This window comes from Oncorhynchus tshawytscha, linkage group LG04 (genome assembly GCF_018296145.1).
Source record: "Oncorhynchus tshawytscha isolate Ot180627B linkage group LG04, Otsh_v2.0, whole genome shotgun sequence".
Classification (NCBI taxonomy): domain Eukaryota; kingdom Metazoa; phylum Chordata; class Actinopteri; order Salmoniformes; family Salmonidae; genus Oncorhynchus; species Oncorhynchus tshawytscha.
Window position 1 is genome coordinate 30,934,344 of NC_056432.1, and position 22,880 is coordinate 30,957,223.

General features: G+C 42.6%; 2 protein-coding genes across 2 annotated transcripts; one reads left to right on the top strand and one right to left on the bottom strand.

The window, feature by feature from the left end:
* Positions 1–2,258: 2,258 nt before the first annotated feature.
* LOC112248503 (eukaryotic translation initiation factor 4E-binding protein 2) lies at positions 2,259–7,749 on the top strand. The gene is made up of 3 exons (XM_024417583.2): positions 2,259–2,714; positions 6,682–6,873; positions 7,189–7,749. The coding sequence occupies exons 1-3, from the start codon at positions 2,579–2,581 to the stop codon at positions 7,218–7,220; spliced, it is 360 nt and encodes a 119-aa protein (XP_024273351.1). The 5' UTR covers positions 2,259–2,578; the 3' UTR covers positions 7,221–7,749.
* A 3,917-nt stretch (positions 7,750–11,666) lies between these two features.
* LOC112249690 (nodal homolog) lies at positions 11,667–13,235 on the bottom strand. The gene is made up of 2 exons (XM_024419470.2): positions 12,360–13,235; positions 11,667–12,251 (listed from the first exon to the last, which is right to left on the bottom strand). The coding sequence occupies exons 1-2, from the start codon at positions 13,140–13,142 to the stop codon at positions 12,099–12,101; spliced, it is 936 nt and encodes a 311-aa protein (XP_024275238.1). The 5' UTR covers positions 13,143–13,235; the 3' UTR covers positions 11,667–12,098.
* Positions 13,236–22,880: the final 9,645 nt, after the last annotated feature.

Here is a 22,880-nt window from a genome sequence, read left to right on the forward strand (position 1 = left end):
ATCGTTTATGCGTATACACAATGGAGTTGCTGGCCATACTCTTGGCTGAAGAATGGGTGGAGGCCAGACAGGGTAATCATCTGCTCTGACTCGTGTGCAGTACTGATGAGCTTAAATTCATTTGTGTCACGGAGAAGACAAGCTTGAGATTTTGCAGGGCCTGTTTAGGGTGAAACAGACGAGGATATTTGTGATGTTCCTCTGGGTACCAGCTCATGTGGGAGTAGAGGGGAATGAGGTGGTGGATCTTCTCGCCAAGCAGGCTCTCAAACATCCTAATGTTGACATTGAAATGTCAAATCAGTAAAGCAGAATCCAAGGGGTTAATAATAACAGTGGTTAAAAACAAATGTCAAGAGTTGTGGAACAGAGAGGGAAAGGGAAGACACCTGTATATGATACAGGAAAAGGTGAAGGCAGGGAGGTCCTCAGGTCGAGAGAGAAGGGAGGAAAGTGTAACACACTAGGCTCAGTACATTGAAATTGGTGGGGAAACATCTGACTGGGAGGTGTGATCACTGTCAGGAGGAGATGGAGACAGTGGGAAACGTGCTATTTCAGTGCCAGCAATATTTTAGGGAAGAGAGAGATTGTTGTTAGATTTAATGAGTAAGGGTGTTGAAGAGTCAAGCTTAAGTGAACTGCTGGGAAAATCTTCAGGGGTTGTAGTATTTAATTGTGTATTTCGAGAATAATGGGTAGGAGCTTAGCACTGTTGGGTGCTACATCCCAAGGGGTTCGTGCTGATTGTACGGAGATTGTATCAGCCGGTTTAATGGCATCCTTTGAGAAGGCAAGAACAAGATGTATGTCAGGAGAAATGCAGTATTATCATAAGGAGACGTATATTTTGAATATGGAGGAGGAGTGGAGGGAAAAAGAGAGGCAGAGGAGGACTAAGAGAGAGAGGGAGGAAGAGTGTGAGCTTGAGTCAGTTAAGAATGGTGGAAAAGCCCGGACATCATTGGAAAGGCTAGATGTCATACAGGGACAAGGATTCAGAAAATGTAGTGGGGCGTTCGGACATCCGCAGTGGCTGTACTGCAGGTGGAGTGGGGGATATGCCATTGCAGATTAGGAGACAGCAGCTGATAATGAATTATTGGGTCGACCTACAGAGAACTCAAGCTTTGGGTGGGTGGGTAATACCCAGGCGAAGGAGATGGGACTGTATGGAAGGGTGTTTAGTCCAACGGTAGCTATTCCTGTAAATCCACCATAGCCAGTAGTTGATCTAGAAGTGTCAGAGATACTTCAGAAAGACAGGGAGGGTGTTGATCCATCTGATTGGTTTAAGAGAAGCCTTGATACTGTGTAACAGGATGTTGTGGCCATTGACACAAATGGTTTAAAAGATCCAAGAACAGGACCTACTGGGTCAGCATTTGTAGTGCAGGAACGTGGGGTGGAAGTCAGGAAACGTATTACAGATCAGCTGGCTGTATATAAGGCGGAGCTGATGACTATACTGTTGGCTTTGCAGTGGGTGGAGAAAGTCAAGCCAGACCGAGTTGTTAATGAGTCTCCAGTCCGTTAGGTCATGTAGCAGACAAGACCTGCTTTATGAGGTGCTACAAATCCATGGCAGGATTAGATGGATGGATATACAGATAAGATTTACTTGGGTTCCAGCCCATGTGGAGATGGAGGTGAACGAGACAGTTGATGTACTGGCTAAACAAGCACTTAGAAGTGGGGATGTTGTAGTTTCAATGAGCAAGGCGTAGGCAAAAAGCCTGATATGGACAGTGATGGTGCAGAGATGGCAGGAGCAGTGGAATAGAGATACTAAGGGCAGGCATTTATTTCAAGTACAGAGGAAGGTTGGAGAGGGGAGGATGGCAGGAAGGGTCAGAAGAGGCGGCTACATTTACAAGATTAAGGGTGGGACACAGCCAGTTGAATAAGACCTTACATGTGAAAGGAAAGCATCCAACAGGAAAGTGTGATTATTGCCAGGAAACAGAGACAGTGGAGCATGTATTGCTACAGTGTGGGATCAGAGGGAAAGAGAGGCTGAGATCTAGTATGAGGGAGAAGGGGATACAGGAAATTAGTTTAACGAGTATATTGAGCAGTACTTCATTAGATATAGTCTCAAACATTGTGGATTTAGTTTCTCTTTGTCCCTGGCCCACACTCCAGTACAGTAGGTGGTGGTAATGCACCATAATGTTGGATGCCAACCGCCGATAAACCCCACCAATGAAGAAATGGCAACGCCATCCACCAGTGGGGGGAGACGTCATGTCAATTCTTTGCTTGGAGCAGCTCTTTCCTGTCTGTTTTTGAGTGCGTGTTGAGAGTGGAAGAACGTGTGCTGCTAAGGTCGTACAGAACCTAGTCTGTCGGTCTGCGTGTGGGAATGTGTGGTTAGTTTAGATATTCAACATTATTTGCACTTATGACAAAATAAAGTATTTGTTTTTATTTAGGAATTAGCTTGCTAACGACCCAAAGCAAATAATTGAGGAAGCAGCAACAGGGCACGTTGTTTGCTTTGTTGTTTTTCAGGTCCAAGATATTTAGCTAAGTTGTCCAATTTGTAGTTATTAGCAAACGCCCCTGTGTTTTGAAGATGTCTACGGGCTGTCAGAAGACCACTACTAGCAAGGCCATTCCGACCAGGCGGGTGACCATAAACGACGCCTCGCACATGCCCAACGACTACTCCACTACTCCCGGGGGAACTCTGTTCAGCACAACACCTGGAGGTAGCTAGCTATAGCTAGTAGCTAGCCTTTATAGGACTGGTTATATGTCTATGTTATAGCTATGTAATATGTAAAAGCACGACTGTTTATGACGTGGTTATAACTAACTCAACGGGATATGATTCGAGTGTTAGCCTGATTACCATGCGCTCGAGCTGTGCAGGTGCCCGTAACAGAAATCTCGATAGGGTTATCAAACCTTTAGACAAAGGACACCTGTCTAGCAATCAAACAAATGTATTTAGCAAAAATGTTTGTGGTGCAATGTTGTAAACTGACAAAGGCTTTAGCCAGCGATATGCTCATTGCCTCATTGCATACAGTGACTGTTGTTGTTTTTGTTTCTGCTGGCAAGTGCCATTATTTGCATCATCAGCTTGTTAGCTCGTTAGCATAGCTTTTTGTGCACCACCACGGTCCTCATACCTATGTTTCACTGTGGTTTCAGAGTCCAGCAATAAGACATAGCTAAGGCACTAATATTTGTGTGAACTACTATGTGTATTGAACATTTATATTGCCGTGTACAGCCATACCTATGCATTGTGGATCCGTGAACTGGGGTGTCAGTCTACTCCTTGACACACACAGAACATAACGATGTAGACTGGTGAGCGAGCTAATGTGGCTCATTTCACAGATGGATCAGAGTCCTGCAATAAGAACTAGCTAAGACGCTAATATTTGTGTTAACTACACAATTGTGTCACTGGGTAGGCTAATACCCCATTTCATGTGGTCACAATCCATAGGTTAGGCTGTAGATCTATAGGTAAAGCTTTGTAAATGCAGGCTTCTTGTTTTTTTTGACAGGCTTCTGGAACATTTCTTACATTCAACTTTTTCATGTTCTATTCATAGGAGGCACTTGGCTCTGTGCAACATTAGTCCTTTCAATATGGTGTGAAACAGCGTTGCAGTACATGAGTCCCTGACTCGAGTTCCGATTTTAAAGACTTGTGACTCGACTTGGACTGGCCTTCCTATGACTTGTATTTGCACTTGGACTGGATAGGCTACTAGATATGCAGAAAATTAGCAGCGCTGGGTGCGCAGAGCAGCGATAGTTCTGTTTTCTAGTAGTAGGATGGACACAGCCTACATCAAGCTTGTGAGCAAGCGACAAGTGTGGGCAGGCTCTGCCTACGATCCTAGTCTACACATCACGCAAGCGACTCACTTGCTTCCTCATAACAACCAGTCAGTCAACCTCTTACTATTTAGCTTTTCCTCGTTAAAAAAGGCAAACTGCTTTATGAAATTGAAAACACTAGTATTGAGTTTAAGAGTAAAACAACAGTGTAGCTATGAGTCTCTCTCTCTCTCCTTGACTATTGAAAAGTAGTCTGTCTACCCTCCAACTTTCCCCCCTGCATCCCATAGCCAGGTTCTGATAAGTCTCCTTTTACTTTTCACTCTGCAATAAATAACTACACAAATATCAGTCAGTGATTACAAAAGAGTAGCTGAGAGCCTGTTACAATTATTGCAAATAATAATCTGGTCAGGCGCATTAGCCAATTCATTCTAGCGACCATTCATCCTTTCATAACATCATTACTGATTTGACATAACTATTGAACATTGAATTACGTGTGTGAGCCTGTGTATGAAGGACTTATTTGTTTTATAGGCTATTGCAGGCCATTATGACCATTTGGCAACAGGAGGAAAGTATTTGCGTTACTTAATTTCTCACATGAAAATCTTCCCTGCAGCCCCGCACTTCTACTAAATCTGAGGCAAATCTATAGAGGCAAAAATCTAGTAGCGACAGACGAGCATCGAGTCAGCAAGCCAGAAATACGAGCAGACAAAAAAACATCAGTAACCAAAATATCAAATATGTTTAATGAACCCCCTAATCATCAATCAGACTTGAGCACATGGACCAGGACTTCAGCCATAGGGACTCGTGACGCGACTCGAGCAAAGGGGCCTTGGGACTCGTGGTTTAGTGATTCGACTACAGTGCTGCTAGACGCATTGCAAAGTAAAATAACCTGACATTATCTGAAATGTTTAAGTATCTGACATTTAAAAAACATACTTGTTTGCATCATGCATGGATTGCATGCCCTTTCCAATTTAATTATGTTGGCTAGGAGCCTTTTTTCTATTAAACTAGGCAGGTCAGTTAAGAACAAATTCTTATTTACAATGATGGCCTATGGAACAGTGGGTTAACTGCCTTGTTCAGGGGTAGAACGATATATTTTTATCTTGTCAGCCTTGGGATTTGATCTAGCAACCTTTCGGTTACTGGCCCGATGCTCTAACCACTAGGATACCTGCCACCCCACTTGTTGCTTGTCGTGATGTGTTTAAAGCATTTCCACACAAGGCCTTTCACTTCCTCACTCTTCACATGGTCACAGCTAAGGCGTTGGTGGTGCCATTCAACACTGATTCAGAGATGATTAACGCACTAGCAGAACCTGCCAGATCATGTTGCAGTTTCTTATCTTTCAGCAGCTGCCATTCTGAACCCTCTGTCACAAGAGACACCATTAACAAATGTGACATACAATTTGAAATGCATAATTTGCATAACTTTCAATGCATTTATAATGTGAAATGCATTGAATGTCATGTAAAATCTGCAATTAAAAGCAAGATATGATGGATAACATTGCTTTCCTACTCTGTCTAGGCTTAATTTCCTGAGTATATGTGTGTGTTGATATGGTGGTGAGCTGGTTAACTGCCAGGGTGTGTCCTAAATTGCACCCTATACCCTATATAGTGCACTACTTTTGTAGAGGGCCTGTAGGTCAAAGGTAGTGCACTATATAGAGAATAGGGTGCCATTTAGTTTACCGCTAATATCAATCCAATGTTAAGAGGGGTAATGCACTGAGGGATCCCACAGATGACTCCTCGTGTGGGAAATTCTGGCTCAGAAAGCAGCTGGCCGATATAGCTTGCATTGAACCACCATTTTGTGAGCAGATATCAGTGACTTTACTCTGTGGGCAGATTGGCACAGAGGACAGTACAAACAGAACCGTTTTTGCACATATCTGTGTCAAGGATTCATGCAATCATGTTGGTGCCATTAGTTTTATTTCGTGTTAATATTACAGTTAATTTGTTGTAGGCTATCAGTTGAGTTTGTTGAGGGCGGTATGTTGATTTATGTACTTGGAGATTATGTTGTAAGGAAAAGCACTTTAAAAAATATAATTTATTGTTTACCCTGAACAAAAAGATAAACTCAACATATAAAGTGTTGGTCCCATGTTCCATGAGCAGAAATAAAAAATCGCAGAAATGTTCGATATGCACAAAAAGCTTATTTCTCACAAATTTGGTGCACAAATGTATTTAGATTCCTGTTGGAGAGCATTTCTCCTTTTCCAAGATAATCCATCCACCTGACAGGTGTGGCATATCAAGGAGCTGATTAAACAGCATGATCATTACACAGGTGCACCTTGTGCTAGGTACAATAAAAGGCCACTCTGCACGCCTGGCAGCCAACCCATGGCTGCACCCCTGCCCGGTTGTGTGGAATCCATAGATTAGGGCCTCATTAATTTATTTCAATTGACTGATATCCTTATATGAACTGTAACTCAGTAAAATCTTAGAAATTGATGCATGTTGTGTTTATATTTTTGTTCAGTGAATGTATGTAGGGCTTGCACTTCAGTCAAACACCTCAGTGTTTCAGAACAACTGTTAGCTCACACGTCACAGTGAGAAAGAGGCATTGTACCTAATCTCTCATGGAAAGACTACGTAAAACAAATAAGGCATCTGACCAAATTATGCAAAATTTCAGGTATGGGTTAAACAAGATTACACAACCTTCAGTGTATGTGGTTTAGCTGCAGGCTTTGAACCAAATCTGACTGCAGAACAGGATGAGTACTAGTCCTATATGGTGGGATTGTGCGCCAATGTACGATCTGTTCGATCCATTAAATTTACATGAACATCTCATACCCTCCTCTCCCCTCAGGTACAAGAATCATCTACGACCGGAAGTTCCTGCTGGAGTGCCGCAGTTCCCCGCTGGCCAGGACTCCACCGTGCTCTCTCCCCAACATTCCAGGGGTCACCAGCCCACCCTCCAAACACATCAACAATGTAAAGGCCCATAACAGAGAGCCACTGAACAACAACATCACTGCACCTGCTGACAAAAGCACTGGTAAGAACATGATCCTGTCAGGCAGGCCAACTATTTACTCTTATCTCAGGCATTACAATGTGCCCCCAAAAAAAACATCCCCGAAAGCAGTCATACGAGATGTATTAGTTTTATGGAAAATATATAATGGTATTTAATAAGTGAAATAAGATCAAATGTTCAGATTTACTGGTACCTAATGGGGTTCAGGTCATTTTTAAGTTTTGATATTTACCCTTATGTTAGTATTGCCTGCCAGGCTACAAATATTTAAGGTGAGTAGGAAATAAATAAATAAATTAACACGTGTGTGTGTGTGTGTGTGTGTTTGTGAAGGTGACGATGCACAGTTTGAAATGGACATCTAACTGTTGGTGGAATGAGCATTCAAGAGGGATGTGAAACAACTTCACTTACTACCATGATGCTGAAGAAGAGGCCCAACCAATCCCCCACCCAGACTTGCTACAATATTGTCACTTTCTGTGTTTACAGATGAGTCCATTAGTTGCGGTTTGTTAACTTTAAATATCAGCTGAATTGTTACTGTAAAATAACACAAAGGTGGTTCAGGCGTGTGAATGAAGTGTTACCCTCTTGACTCACCTCTGGGGCCTTTCTCTTGTGGAGCCAGCAGCAACACTGAAAAAGATTGCTCCAGAGGAGTGGTGTGGCGGTAAAGATTAAATTTCTTTCATTCTTTAAAATTATTTTGCCACTCAAATCAATCTTATCATGGGTTATCCACACTTCACTGCCTTCAAAATACTATTCATTTTTTCAGATAAAAAGATTGTCATACAAAGGAATGTAAAAAATATATATAGAGAAATTTGAGACAAAAAACTAAATTTTCACATGGTTTGTAAGAAGAATCAATAAAGAAAATAAAACATATTTGGTAGTAGACTTGTTTCCTAAAAAAGTAACCAGTGCACAACGGGAGTTGGATAGAATGAGTAGGCTATGTGTATTGCAAGATCAAAGGATTGCTTCTGTCAATCCCTTGGGCACTTTCGGTTATCTGGCAAGTGTCATTAGTCTCGTGGTAAATGGGTTGACCGACTGCAATACATGTTACTTTCAGGGAAAACACTTTGTATCTGACAGAAAACAAACTAATGACCCAAGAAATGGTTATTCCACCAGTAATATAGCAGTAGTATAGCAGGGGCAGCAGGTAGCCTAGTGGTTAGAGCATTGGACTAGTAACTGAAAGGTTGCAAGATTGACTCCCCGAGCTGACAAGGTAAAAATCTGTCGTTCTACCCCTGAACAAGGCAGTTAACCCACTGTTCCTAGGCCATCATTGAAAATAAGAATTTGTTCTTAACTGACTTGCCTAGTAAAATACAAATAAATAAAGACAGTTTTTTTAAATTACGGATAAGTAATCATAAAACACTTAGCCCTAATGTTCTTGAGTTCACATAGGATGACATTTCATTATTATGAGTTAAAAATGAAGCCTATCAGGTCCTGAAACATTTCATTAGACATGTACATGAAGCCTATCAGGTCCTGAAACGTTTCATTAGACATGTACATGAAGCCTATCAGGTCCTGAAACGTTTCATTAGACATGTACATGAAGCCTATCAGGTCCTGAAACGTTTCATTAGACATGTACATGAAGCCTATCAGGTCCTGAAACGTTTCATTAGACATGTACATGAAGCCTATCAGGTCCTGAAACGTTTCATTAGACATGTACATGAAGCCGTCAGCCAATTTTATCTAATTGATGATACCTTTTTGCTCAAAATCAAAACGCACTGGTAGAACTTGATATTTGCTGTTCACATCCATCAAAGGCTATCAACGCCGCAGCTACAAATCCACTGGCACGCTCCCGTTCCTCTGTGAAGGAAAGCTGTACATTTCCAGCATCTGTAGTGTGGCAGGAGTGACCTAAGTGGAATTCTTCAGCAAGTTCCCTCCTGCAACTGATAACATTCCAGAACCAGCAGCCTGAAAAGCGGTAATCGTTACACACCATGATGTCCTTCCTCTCATCAAAGAGCTACACTGTCTCTCTGTACTCTGCACATAAGCAGAGGCATATATGATGCATATTGGCTCTAAATTAAATAACTTGAATTGTGATTATTAAAAAATGTTAAAAATGGTTTCAGTCTTTTTTTTAAGCATACATGATATGCTTTAGAAGCGTTTATATATTTTTTAATTTAAAGATAATTCAATTTTTTTTTTATTAAAAAAGGTTATTCCATCTTCAGATCAATCCCAATGTAAATGTCAACCAAATCTTGTACCTCAGTGAGTAACATACATAAGCGACTGATATCACCTGGATGTGAGTTGCTGTCCAACTAGTTATGTAGCATTAAAGCAGGTATCAGATCCAGTCAGATCAGACATTTCCTAAATTGTCAAGTCTAGCACTGCATTCTTCCCATCCACTGTAGGGTTGACAGTTTCCCTACTTGCCAAGCAGGACCCAAGGTTTGTTCCTCCCTCAGAAATCAATAGCACACAACATCATATGCACACTGTCATACTCAATCTTTTCTCTCTGTAAATCTGCACCAATAAAAATAAGGCTGCAATTGTAAAACAACATTTAGGTTACATCAACGTCAATGTAATTAATGGACACAATTGGCTCTAATCCCGATGTAGAAGCAATATTAGCCCATCAATTAACCTACTCGAATCCAGGCTGCATCACATCCGGCCGTGATTGGGAGTCCCATAGGGCGGCACAAATCAAATGTATTTATATAGCCCTTCGTACATCCGCTGATATCTCAAAGTGCTGTACAGAAACCCAGCCTAAAACCCCAAACAGCAAGCAATGCAGGTGTAGAAGCACGGTGGCTCGGAAAAACTTCCTAGAAAGGCCAAAATCTAGGAAGAAACCTAGAGAGGAACCAGGCTATGTGGGGTGGCCAGTCCTCTTCTGGCTGTGCCGGGTGGAGATTATAACAGAACATGGCCAAGATGTTCAAATGTTCATAAATGACCAGCATGGTCCAATAATAATAAGGCAGAACAGTTGAAACTGGAGCAGCAGCACGGCCAGGTGGACTGGGGACAGCAAGGAGTCATCATGTCAGGTAGTCCTGAGGCATGGTCCTAGGGCTCAGGTCCTCCGAGAGAGAGAAAGAAAGAGAGAATTGGAGAGAGCACACTTAAATTCACACAGGACACCGAATAGGACAGGAGAAGTACTCCAGATATAACAAACTGACCCTAGCCCCCCGACACAAACTACTGCAGCATAAATACTGGAGGCTAAGACAGGAGGGGTCAGGAGACACTGTGGCCCCATCCGAGGACACCCCCGGACAGGGCCAAACAGGAAGGATATAACCCCACCCACTTTGCCAAAGCACAGCCCCCACACCACTAGAGGGATATCTTCAACCACCAACTTACCATCCTGAGACAAGGCTGAGTATAGCCCACAAAGATCTCAATCTGGGGGGCAACCCAGATTGGCCCAGCACACAATTGGCCCAGCGTCATCTGGGTTTGGCCGGGGTAGGCCGTCATTGTAAATTAGAATTTGTTCTTAACTGACTTGCCCAGTTAAATAAAAATTAAATAAAACTAGACTAAATAATGAGCTGACCATCAGGATGCTGTGGGTGTGGTGGGCTATAGAAGAGGGTTATTCATGAGGGTTTAGTCTGTGAGAATCAACACGTGCTAGAGAATCTGTGACACCTGGCTCCTTGCCACTGTCCTGAAGCTGCTTCACTAATGGGAAACCCACTGGGCCTTTTCCCCACGCCCTAGTGTATGAACAAACACTGTCAAGGGTCCAACCCCAGGCCCTATAATGACTCTTGCCACAGTAGGACCCAATGAACAACATGACAGACTTCTGCACCCCAACAGATCAGCCGGTTTAAATGGCTATACTATTTGTCAGCATGGCTTGTCACAGTGGCAAGAGTGATTGTTAATCTGTATTAGTTCATCTTTAGTTAATACGGCATTGATGATAGGCTTGAATTCAGCTTTGACCTCTTGACTGTCTGTGATCACACTGCTTTTAGTTTAGGCTGTACTTGCTTAAATAACATGAACAGCTTAGTTTTGTAATTCAACCTGCCTCTGAGTAGTTGGTACACAGGTTAAAATGGTGTGTGAGGGCAGTGTGTCAGTACTTATGCCAAGAGAGACACTAAGGATAAGTGTTATTTCAGTGAAGGTGTGAAGGTGTTGGACCTTTTGCACTTTGCCCCTCCTGCACATAGCTTCACTAGGGGGGTCTATATGCCCCCGTTTCTGTCACTCTTTATTACTGGCACCCCCAAAATAAAAAACGCTTTTTTCTTTAATCCAACCACCAACCCTATCTTGACCCCTCCATTCCTACATGTTGCTCTTGTCATTTGCTCCCTTTACCCGCTGCTTCGAACGCAATCAACTAGGAAATTGCTCGCTTTGGCCTTTTTATGCGAGGGGCACTGACGACTTCCCATAATCTGAGCAGTAATACTATAAAATAGATGTGGAATTTAGTTGAGGGTGGTAAAGCTGTTAACAAGTGACTGGTTCCAGAAGCCATAAACACACTTTGTCTTGTTCAGTTCGTCAAGACTGCTTCAGAACAGATTAGACTTGGTCAGTGCTGTGATAGCCTCTTGTAGACTATTGGTTGAGAGTCAATTACATCAAGAAGACAGTCAAAAGTTCAGGCGAAGATGATGCTGTAATGTTCTAGAGTTCGCTCACTTATTTAGAGGATTAAATTAATAAATGTCACTTCGATTAACGGAATAAAATGCTTTAATATAGTTCTTTTTTCATTGTATGTACAAAAATATATATTGTAATAAAGGATTAATAAATGAGTGAAAATACAAAATAATCATAACAATTAAGACACTATTTTGGCAGCATATTTCTTTCACTTCTTGAAAATTACAAAACACTGACAAACACAATATAAAACGTATAGCCTAAAAGTAACACCCAACATGGGTAATAAATATTCAAATAAATAACAGTACATCTTTATCATGCTGGTTCAAACCAAGGACAAATCTTCTAATATGGAATGCTGTGGTTCCAGCTGAGATCATGACATAGGCCATGATAGAATAAGATATAGTAAGGACCTTAGCAAAGAAATCTATCTTCCTTGTGATAACGACCACAAACAACTTTCATGAGCCATTCCATGGCGCACAATATATTCCAAGTGGAGGCTTTTAAATAAGTGTTTTCACAATAGTCTTTGTGGTTGCGGGCCCGATGTGGCTGGGGTATCAGTGACAGCCACACTCCTCCACGATCATGTCCTCGTGATGCCGCAACACCACGTCTTCGTCCCCGTAGTACAGCATGGACAGCGGGCTGAGGCGCGTGGGCACGCAGGACGGACAACCCACGCGATCCGGATGGTACAGTCTCAACAGGCTCTGAAAAACACAAAAATAAAATAAGTTTTACGAAAAGCTGCACTGAAGATAAATGCATATTAGGAACTTAAACCAAATATAAAGTGTTGTTTTATGTTTAGATCTTACTTGCATGTATGCGTGGTTGGTGGGACTGAAGGATTCATCCACCGGAGTAGGGCACTCGCCCTCGCAGCGGAAGGCGTTGTAGCGTTTTGGATACACAATCCACTCGTTCCAGCCGATGTGGTCGAAATCTACCCACATGTCAATCTTCCGACAGAGTGGGCGTTGGACGGCTTCAGCCGCGGACCCAGTAGCATTAGCTGCAATTCCGCCGGCCATCCGCACTCTCTCCATTCGGTTTCTCTTGTGGCGTCGCCCTTGAGCTTCACGGCTGACTTGGTCCAAAATTGCGTATTTGGAGTGCTCCACAGTACGGATGAGAGTGGGTGCGCTCTCGCCATCTCGGGGCAGGTTGTGCTTGGAGAAGACAACCATCATAACCCGTTCGTCTGTCGGATGGTGAACCTTGATTTTCTTGTGCGTAAAATGCCCGATGTAGGCCATGTCAATTTCCTCTCCGTCGTCCGGTGCCCCACTCTCGTGTTCTTTCTCTATCACAAGGACTCTTGCTTCTTGGCTTTGCGTCACTGTGTCTCCCTGGTGCATCCAATATTTGAGCAGAGCTGTCACATTGAACACGTTCCATTGAGACCTGGTGTCACTGGGCGATGCGCCAAAGCTGCCCAAGAGAAGGCGCTCCTCGCTGCACAGTTCAGTGTCAGACTCGCAGTCCTGCTTTCGTGAGTGATAAATGTCCAATGTGACGTGTTTGGAAACGGAGAACGCTGGTAGTCTGATCCGAAGCTCTGACAGCTGGACGTCGTCACTCGCAGAGATGGAGGACATGTCGAAAGTGATGGTCCATTTCTCACCCACTTGATGGCATCCTGGAAAAAACTAACAAAAGTCAGCAAACCAGTTGTATGCAGTCAGTGCGCAATCAACAAGACACACCTTACGCAGACTTCACCATAAACTAGCCAAACCATTCAACAAAATGTCAAAACGCTGGAGGGAGAGGGAAGACAGGACAGAGTAGGATGTGTATTCAACCGCCATTTGTACAGACGTCTGTAGGGCTAATACACACACCCACTCACATAAAACAGAAAAACCCTTTAAAGCCGAATAAGCATTGTGACACTTCTGGGTTGTAAAGGAGGATCTGATAAACACAGATAAGACAGCCTGCAACCAGGCCTGGCAGTGATGGAGAGGACAAGCCTGAAGAGATCTGTGGACTGGTTCGGACGCTTGCTTGAACTACAGGTCAAATGACATCATCATATAAGACTACAATACACGCGCCAGTCTGTATTGGTCCAAAAAGTAGCAAGTTAAAGACGGTAAATGCATAAAAGAATGTTGGAAAGCCAATTGAAAATGGCAAACAAATTTAACAAAATAAGGATCCTCTGGGAATGTTGCCAATAGTGTTCAAGTTTTCATATGCCTAAACAATTAATTGAAATCAATACTTTACGTACCTTTTGCTATCAGACTGAGGACTGAATCAGAATCGTGTGGAGAGGGGCTGTTATCGGCTGCGGTCTTGATGGAGAGGTACAGCTGCATCATGTATAGAGGGTACCTATGGGGATGGTACGAATTCAGAGATCCTAAACTGGACTCGGGTGAGCTCTTGTAATGCCGGGAATGGTGCAACAGTTTCTCCGAACTGCAAAGCCTGAAAAAGCAGACGAGGAGCGCGCAAAAGACGAGCGGTGCCAAGCTTACCATTTTGACTGAAGCGGTGTATCCACTATAGCGCTATAAGTCACCTTGAAAGTAAAGACAATAGGAAGATGGCAACAACTAGCCCCCTTCCTCTAGCTTCTCTTGGTTTGAAATGATGCCGTGGGCAGACAGAGATCCAGACAGGGAATTTATAGTGGACAGCTGCCCTTTGATGACACCAGCCATCACAAACATCTCAACAACCCTCTGATCCCCAGTACACATCAGAGGACAACAAGACAGCATGTAGCCAAGGTCAGTCTTTCGAAACTGTCAAGACATTTACAGGTAGGACAATAATCCTTTTCTCATTTATTAAGATCCCAACTGTTAGAACCCCTTTATCAAACTTTCAAAAACAGTGATATTACTTAAACATATATTTTTTATTAGGCCAGACAAGACAAGCACATTTTGAGATCAGATTAGGTTCTCTAATAGGCAAACATATTTTTTTAATTAACCAATTAGGTATACCATTGCTTGTTTTAAATATTAATTACTATTTTTGTGAATACTTCACTAACGTTTCCTGCATCATCCTGGCCGCCTTTTTTTTTTAATAAACAAAAATAAATAGAATAATGTCATCAACAACTCGCATGACCACATTTTCTTGACCATAGTAATAGTCATTTATTATCGAGTTTCTACCTATCAATTTGAAATCTAACCCATTGAAGTGCTTCAATTAGATAGTATACAAAAATACCAAAGCCCTTTTATTGGAGATACTTTCCAAAGAGTCCGATCCATTGATCGTGGGACCGATGTCCACGTTTCAAAAGCAATATTTTGGATGTTGTTCGGCTGTGAAACTGAACCAATTTTTTTTATCCGTTATTTTACCAGGTAAGTTGACTGAGAACACGTTCTCATTTACAGCAACGACCTGGTGAATAGTTACAGGGGAGAGGAGGGGGATGAATGAGCCAATTGTAAAACTGGGGATTATTAGGTGACAGTGACGGTTTGAGGGTCAGATTGGGAATTTAGCCAGGACAACGGGGTTAACACCCCTACTCTTTCGATAAGTGCATTGGGATCTTTAATGACCTCAGAGAGTCAGGACACCCGTTTTAACGTCCCATCCGAGAGACGGCACCCTACACAGGGCAGTGTCCCCAATCACTGCCCTGGGGCATTGGGATATTTTTTAGACCAGTGGAAAGAGTGCCTCCTACTGGCCCTCCAACACCACTTCCAGCAGGATCTGGTCTCCCATCCAAGGACTGACCAGGACCAACCCTGCTTAGCTTCAGAAGCAAGCCAGCAGTGGTATGCAGGGTGGTATGCTGCTAGCCATTTCAAATTCAACTGCGTTAAAATAAAAACATTGGTATATGAAGCTTACAAGTGAAATTAACCTCTTAAATGTAAAGTCCCCATATTTTGGGACCCTATTTGATTTTTAAAAATTCAATTCAGTCTGGTATGAGAACGGCAGCCCCTATCTGCAAAAGCAGGGCGTCTGCAGAAAGCTGAGTATCTTGGCTATGGATCGGTGCAGTCAAATCTTAGATATGACTAATTACCATATATGGGCATACGAATTTATAAGAGCAGGCCGAGCCGATGACCTGATTTCAAGATACCTGCTACCTACTTTCCGGTTAGTGTTGTGAAGCATAAACGGAATAAACACGGAATACATGTTTTCACCAAACATCTTACAAGGTAAGCTTAGATTTGGTCTGTGTTTGAGCAATAGTTACAGTGCCTTCAGAAAGTATTCAGAGCCTTGACTTTTTCCACATTTTGTTACATTACAGCCTACAATTGATACAGCCTAAAATGTATTAAATTATTTTGTAACCTCAATCTACACACAATACCTCATAAAGCAAAAAATAAAAAAAAAAAAAAAAGGTTGCTAATTTATTACACAAAAAAACAGAAATCATATTTACATAAGTATTCAGACCCTTTACTCAGTACTTTGTTGAAGCACCTTTGGCAGCGATTAAAGTATTAAAGAGTCTTCTTGGGTATGTTGCTACAAGCTTGTCACCTTTATTTGGGGATTTTCTCCCATTCTTCTCTGCATATGATCTCAAGCTCTGTCAGGTTGGATGGGGAGTGTTGCTGCACAGCTATTTTCAGGTCTCTCAAGAGATGTTCAAGTCCAGGCTCTAGCTGAATCACTCAAGAACATTCAGAGACTTGTCCCGAAGCTACTCCTGCGCTGTCTTGGCTGTGTGCTTAGGGTTGTTGTCCTGTCGGAAGGTGAACCTTCGCCCCAGTCTGAGGTCCTGCGCGCTCTGGAGCAGGTTTTCATTACAGATCTTTCTGTACTTTGCTCTGTTCATATTTGCCACGATCCTGACTAGTCTCCCAGTCCCAGGGGCTGAAAAATATCCCCACAGCATGATGCTGCCATTACGCTTCACGGTAGGGATGGTGCCAGGTTTTAATCCAGACGTGACGATTGGCATTTAGGCCAAAGAGTTCAATCTTGGTTTCATCAGACCAGAGAACCTTGTTTCTCATGGTCTGATATTCTTTAGGTGCCTTTTGGCAAACTCCAAGCGGGCTGTCATGTGCTTTTTACTGAGGAGTGGCTGCCGTCTGGCCACTCTACCATAAAGGCCTGATTGGTGGAGTGCTGAAGAGATGCTTGTCCTTCTGGAAGATTCTCCCATCTCCACACAGGAACTCTAGAGCTCTGTCAGAGTGACCATTAGGTTCTTTGTCAACTCCCTCACCAAAGCCCCTTCCCCGATTTCTCAGTTTGGCCGGGCGGCCAGCTCTAGGATGAGTCTTGGTGGTTCCAAACATCTTCCATTTAAGAATGGAGGCCACTATGTTCTTGGAGACATACAATGCTGCAGACATTTTTTGGTACCCTTTCCCAGATCTGTGCCTTGACATAGTCCTGTCTCTGAGCTCTATGGACTATTCCTTTGACCTTGGTTTTTTCTCTGACATGCACTGTCAACTGTGGAAACTTATATAGGCAGGTGTGCCTTTCCAAATCATGGCCAATCAATTTAATTTGAAAACCAAAAACATGAATGGCTAGCATACGATCATAGATACAATTTGGCTACATAGGCCTACAAAAATGTACAATATCAAAAATCACAAGAATGGTTTCAGATCAAAGGCTGTCACCCACTTCCCTTGAAAAACAGTTTGCCCTACAGCCAATTCTGTCGAATCAAAATAATTTTCCAAAAACAAATCAGATTTCAAAATAAATATGTCTGAGATGCAAAGAAAATGCAAGGAGAGGGGGTACAAAAAATGGTCAGATTAATATTGCCATAGAGAAAATTCAAAACAAACCGAGACATGATCTTTTTCAAGGACAGTCTCGCAAAAACAAGCATTCTTGCGTTCTAACTACGCGCTATTCAAAGTGCTCTGAACAAATTCAGGGAATCGTTTAAACATTAGCATATTCTAAGCTCCGATGACAGTATCGGTAATGTGTTTTCCGATCCTCCCTTGATCGTATTCTCGCTGGGCAGAAATCTCAGATCAATTGGTAAACTCTGATTTTACCATCCCAATTTGCGCCCCTACTGGATGGGAGCTACAAGTGTAATGGCTGTGCTCAATGCAGTGGCACTTATACATGTAGATCCTTTAAACACCCCCAAATAGGGAAACAGATCTCAATCAAAGGTGTTATCACATGCTCCACTAAGGCAGTTATTTATCTTATAACTTGTCATTGTGGGTCAAACAAAGCACAAAATTAAAAGTACGAATCTCGGAGCATCGTAGCAGCATTAGGTGCAAAAACTCGACTTACCCAGTTGCGGCCCACTTTTTGGAAGCAAACCATTCGATGTGGTCTATACGTTATATCGGCATCGAACATGTCACCCTCCCTAGGAGAGGGGGTGACCTCGACAACTTATTGTTAAAACGAGAGACTGCCTGGATCTTTAATTTAAAGACTCTTGCTCCCTTCGGTGACAACGTAGACTTTGATTTGAAGCTATTCTTGTGATTATTGTGATTTTGATATTGTAAATGTTTGTAGGCCTATGTAGCCAAATTGTATCCATGATCATAAGCTATCCATTCGTGTTTTTGGTATGTTATTTTTATATCTGAGAATTAACCAATGAAATCAGGCCACACCCGGCCATGATTACAGGCACGTGTGTGTCCTTTGACACTATATAAACTAGTCACCCCGCAGTGTTTGTCATTATACCCCGATGAAGACAGTTTGTCTGTCAAAACGTTGGTTATTAGTTTATTAAATTACTGCATTTGAGCTTATAGAGTGTGCGGCTCTCCTTTAATTTTTCAAGTGTTCTACTCCGCTAGCCAGCACCTCGCCTACATTGGTGTGCATTTCTTTCGCCTGTAGATCAATCAATTGAATTTACCACAGGTGGACTCCAATCAAGTTGTTAAAACATCTCAAGGATGATCAATGGAAACAGGATGCACCCAAGCTCAATTTCGAGTCTCATGGAAAATGTAAAAAAGTTATTTCTGTAGTTTTTTGGGGGGGAAAAACAAAATCTAAATCTGTTTTCGCTTTGTCAATATGGGGTACTGTGTGTAGATTGATGAGGAAAAACATGTATTTAATCAATTTTAGAATAAGGCTGTAACGTATCAAAATATGGAAAAGGTCAAGGGGTCGGGGTCCAAAGGCACTGTACATGGGGGGTATCAAATTAATCCTTAGGTTGGTAGGAACAAACCTAGCCTATTGCCAATGTTATCTGACGATGTATGACTTAATGGCAACATCGAATGTCCCCGATACCACCACAATGTTTGAGAGAGGTTGACGTTGTATACATTTAGGTTTTATACTGACCAATAACTTTTAGGCACATTCAGTGTGCAAAAACAGTGCTATTACCACATTAGGACACTTTGGAGAGGCTGAAAGGACACTTGAATATACTCTGGATACCCCATAACACCACCACAATGTTTGAGTGAGGTTGATATGGTAGAAATTGTTTTATACTGAACAAATAGCATTTAGGGATTCCAAATATGTAATAGCACTGGAATTATCTAATTTACAGACATATGCCACTTTGGAGACGTTTAGAGACACTTGGAAACGTCCTGTGACCACACCTGACACCACTTACTTAAACATCTGCCCATTTCTAGTTGTTAGGTTTATCAATCCCGTTTTTACTGATATTGTTCACATGTTGTGGAAACCATCTGACGCGTTTCCAGCTCTAGTCATCAATAATGTGATTTTCTGTGTGTGCTTGAACTATGTCATTTATATCTATCTTCTGATCATTCCCTCATAATCTCCCAGGTGTCGTCTTTCCATGTTTTTGCATGTCAGAATCATTATAATTACACATGAATAGCAGTTACTTTAGAATATGTTTATTAGGGCGGAAATCTATATTTTTCCATTACATTTAAGACATCTAAGAAATATGTAGGCCTATGTGAAATAGACTAATCTAATTAAATTAAATTTCACCACATCTTTCAAAATTCAATTTCTATTAAGTTGTCTTTTATTTTATATCATATTTGGCTGCAAAAGAAATGCAGCGCTGCTCTTGAGTCAGCTTTCTCCATTCAAATCTTACCTTAACATTAGAATTATTCCACAATTCTGACGACAGATCAGCTCCTAGAGAGAGATTATCACCTATGGCTGCAAATATTGAGGCGGCTTATTTGAATGCTTACCCTATAATAAATGCACTAAATTAAGATTTGGCACATCCAGCACATGATCAAATCCAATTTCATTTGTCACATGCGCCAAATACAACAGGTGTAGACTTTACTGTGAAATGCTTATTTACAAGCCATTTGCCAACAATGCAGTTAAAAAGTACGGGGAACAAATAGGGAAAACATAATTTACAAAAGGGATGCTAGACTACCCATCATTAAATATATTTAGGCAAATATTAGACGGTAGCCAAATAGCAAAATAAAACTAAATTGAATTAACATTAACTTTAGTTCAATATCATTGAAATGTATAGGCCTATAACCTATGCAGTTGGTAGGCTATTTAAAGGCAGTGTGTTGTGACATATTGTCTATTCACTTGAACCCCACGGATGTGGAGGAATGACATGAACGCTTGGCTACCCATTACTCTACTAAGTGAACCAAGGTTACATCCGTACCTCAATGTTCGCTTTTGTTTTCGTAATGGGTCATCAAACAACATATTGGAGATGCTGTACCAAAGAAGTTGTGCGGACAACAGAGTGGGATAACTCACCATTTAACACGGTCCAGATGAGTCCTTAGGACACCCTTGTATCCACCACAGGATGCAACAGAATATAATTACCCAACAGGGTAACACAGAATTTCAACTGTGGTAAACATCGGTATACACAAGCAAGCTAAAAGCTAGAACGTACAAAATGAGGCTTCAATTGGGTGCAACAGCACCAAGAGTGGATGACCTCTGTATAGAACATCCATCTCACTGATAAGTAACTATGCACAAGGTTTACAGTACACTCACTTATCTGGGTTGAGAGAGCGTGCCGTGTCCAGAACCACAGGCCCCACCGATGGTGTGGACATAACTTTGAGCCTGTAGTGCCTCATGAAAGTCATGGGTGTTATCCAACTTGCAGAGTCCAGGGAGGCCCATGAAGTAGTCATACTTCTGGTGGAGTGTTCTACTACGCTATCTGGAGTTGGTCGACATGCTGCAGCGTATGGTTTTGACACTGCATTGGTAATCCAATGTGCCAGTCTCTGCTTCGAGACAGTGCACCCTTTGGTGTTCTCCCCATAACACACACAAAGCTGTTTTGTTTGATGAACAGTTGTTGTTGCAGCAAGATAGGCACTCAATGCCCTAACTGGGCAGAGTGTATGCAAGTCACAACTCTCCTGTGAGGAGTGGGGCAGAGGGTGAAATGCCGCTATGATTAAGGTCTGGTTAGCATGTTAGAATGAAAGCACCTTAGGTAAGAATGCTGGATTTGGCCGAAGCACTGCTTAAGATCCATCTTATGCTGGTCAGGCATGAAGGATGGGTAGAAAGTTCATGTAATTCTCCAACAGGCTTTGCTGAAACAACAGCCAATAAAAAGGTAGTCTTGACTGAGAGATCACATAGCTCAAGTGAAGACAGGCTCAAATGGTGATCGTAGGACTATATATATCTCCCATGAGGGTACTGAAGGAGCCGTGGGGGTCTGTAGCCTGCAGGCACCTTGCGTTCTTTGCTTGGGAGCTGAACATGCTCAAGCGGCTGCACAGGGTATCAGCTCTTAAACTCACTGTCAGAAATTCTAACCAAGAGCATTAAAATCTCCACTTGCGCTTTGGGGCAGAGCCTCAGGATTCTCATCAGATGAGTCTGCCACACAGCTCAATGATCATTCCAAACTCTTTACGTCTAATGACGGGTCTCCCTCCCCTCGTGATCCACCGCCCAATAAACACCATTGCTCACCTACTGCCAATGGCGTCCACATCCAAGTTTGATTATTTCAGTTCTTCAAAGACCGATATCCATCCCTTGTTCAAAGACTTTGTGCATGAGTTCCAATGCACTTAGAGCACGCCAAATGACAGAACCCCTGCCATGCTAAGCATACGCACTAGTTTTGTATGGACAAATCATTTCCTTCGCTTGTTCTGCCTGCTTCTCTCTGTCACAGTTCAGACCAAGAGCTGCCTAACAAACAATACAGGGCATCTGATGGCTTCCTACACAGGACAGAGGACAGCACTGCTTCAGCCGCTAGGCTTAGGAATTCAGCCATGATACTGGCCTTCTATCAGAAGGAACTGCAGGAACGCCTCTCCGCAAACTATGATGCTGAGACCATGAAATAACTGTCTACAGTAAGAGACCTGCTCATCCAATGCCTTCAGGGCAATGCTCAGATGATTGGGAAATATTTGGCAACACTGTGTTGCGCATGCCACCTATGGTTAGCACAGTCCAAACTGTCTGACAAAGAGAACGTTCTACTCCTAGGTGTACCCATATCACCTGGCCAGATATTTGGCCCAGCAGTGGCCCACTTCCTCCAAGTGTCTAAGGAGGACAGAGAAGCACAGATGGAGCTTCAGCGCCTCATTCCAAGGCCTAGAATGCATCACCCAGCAAACCATTACTCCCATCCCAAGGCCCCAACTGGGATGTCAAGAAACGAGGCTCCGACTATCGCTGCACCTGCTCAGGAGTAGAGGAACAGACAATCTCAGCCCTACCGAAGAGGTGGAGCTGCAGCATCGCCCCAGAGGTAGAGGTGCATCATAGGCATGCCAAGTCCCCTCTGCACCACAGCATGCAGTCTCAGTCCTGATGGGACTAATTCTCTAGCGCAACACCATTTCCTTGAGCACCACCTTTCCAGCAGGAAAAGGTCAATGGCCAACAAATGGGTGTTTTGTCAACGACCCCACGCTTCATGTGTGTCTTGAATACAACAGCTCGCAACCCTGTTAAGAAGCAAACTGTGGGTTCAATTTAATCCATGTTCTGTTGCCAAAAAAGTATGGAGGCCTCCGTCCGATCCTGGACCTAAGATGCCAGAATTGTCATCTCCCTTCAAAATGCTGACATTCAAAACCATCATTCAGTCAGTACAAACAGGCAATTGGACCTGAAAGATGCATACTTTCATATCTCCATTCTACCAGCACACAGAGTGAATATTATTCGAGTGAATAAGCACAGCTAGCCCCCCTTCAGGCCAGGGTCCTGAACTACATAGACGATGTGCAGGGTCATGAAACCAAGCTTTGGTACACACATCCATGGCGTCATTTGGGAGTTGGGACTAACGATGGACTTGGAAAATAGTTATCTCGTCCCCACTCAGTGTGTGCACTTCCTGGGGTTGACACTGGACACTCAAATCATGTGAGTAACACTCTCCAGAAAGACTGGTA

Bases quoted from the DNA above. Each gene is read 5' to 3' on its own strand.
- LOC112249690 (XM_024419470.2), bottom strand. From the start codon at position 13,142: ATGTCCTCCATCTCTGCGAGTGACGACGTCCAGCTGTCAGAGCTTCGG. The intron at 12,252-12,359 runs GTAAGATCTAAA...TGTGTTTTTCAG, and splicing joins CCAACCACGCATACATGCAA to AGCCTGTTGAGACTGTACCA.
- LOC112248503 (XM_024417583.2), top strand. From the start codon at position 2,579: ATGTCTACGGGCTGTCAGAAGACCACTACTAGCAAGGCCATTCCGACC. The intron at 2,715-6,681 runs GTAGCTAGCTAT...CTCTCCCCTCAG, and splicing joins GTTCAGCACAACACCTGGAG to GTACAAGAATCATCTACGAC. The intron at 6,874-7,188 runs GTAAGAACATGA...GTGTTTGTGAAG, and splicing joins ACCTGCTGACAAAAGCACTG to GTGACGATGCACAGTTTGAA.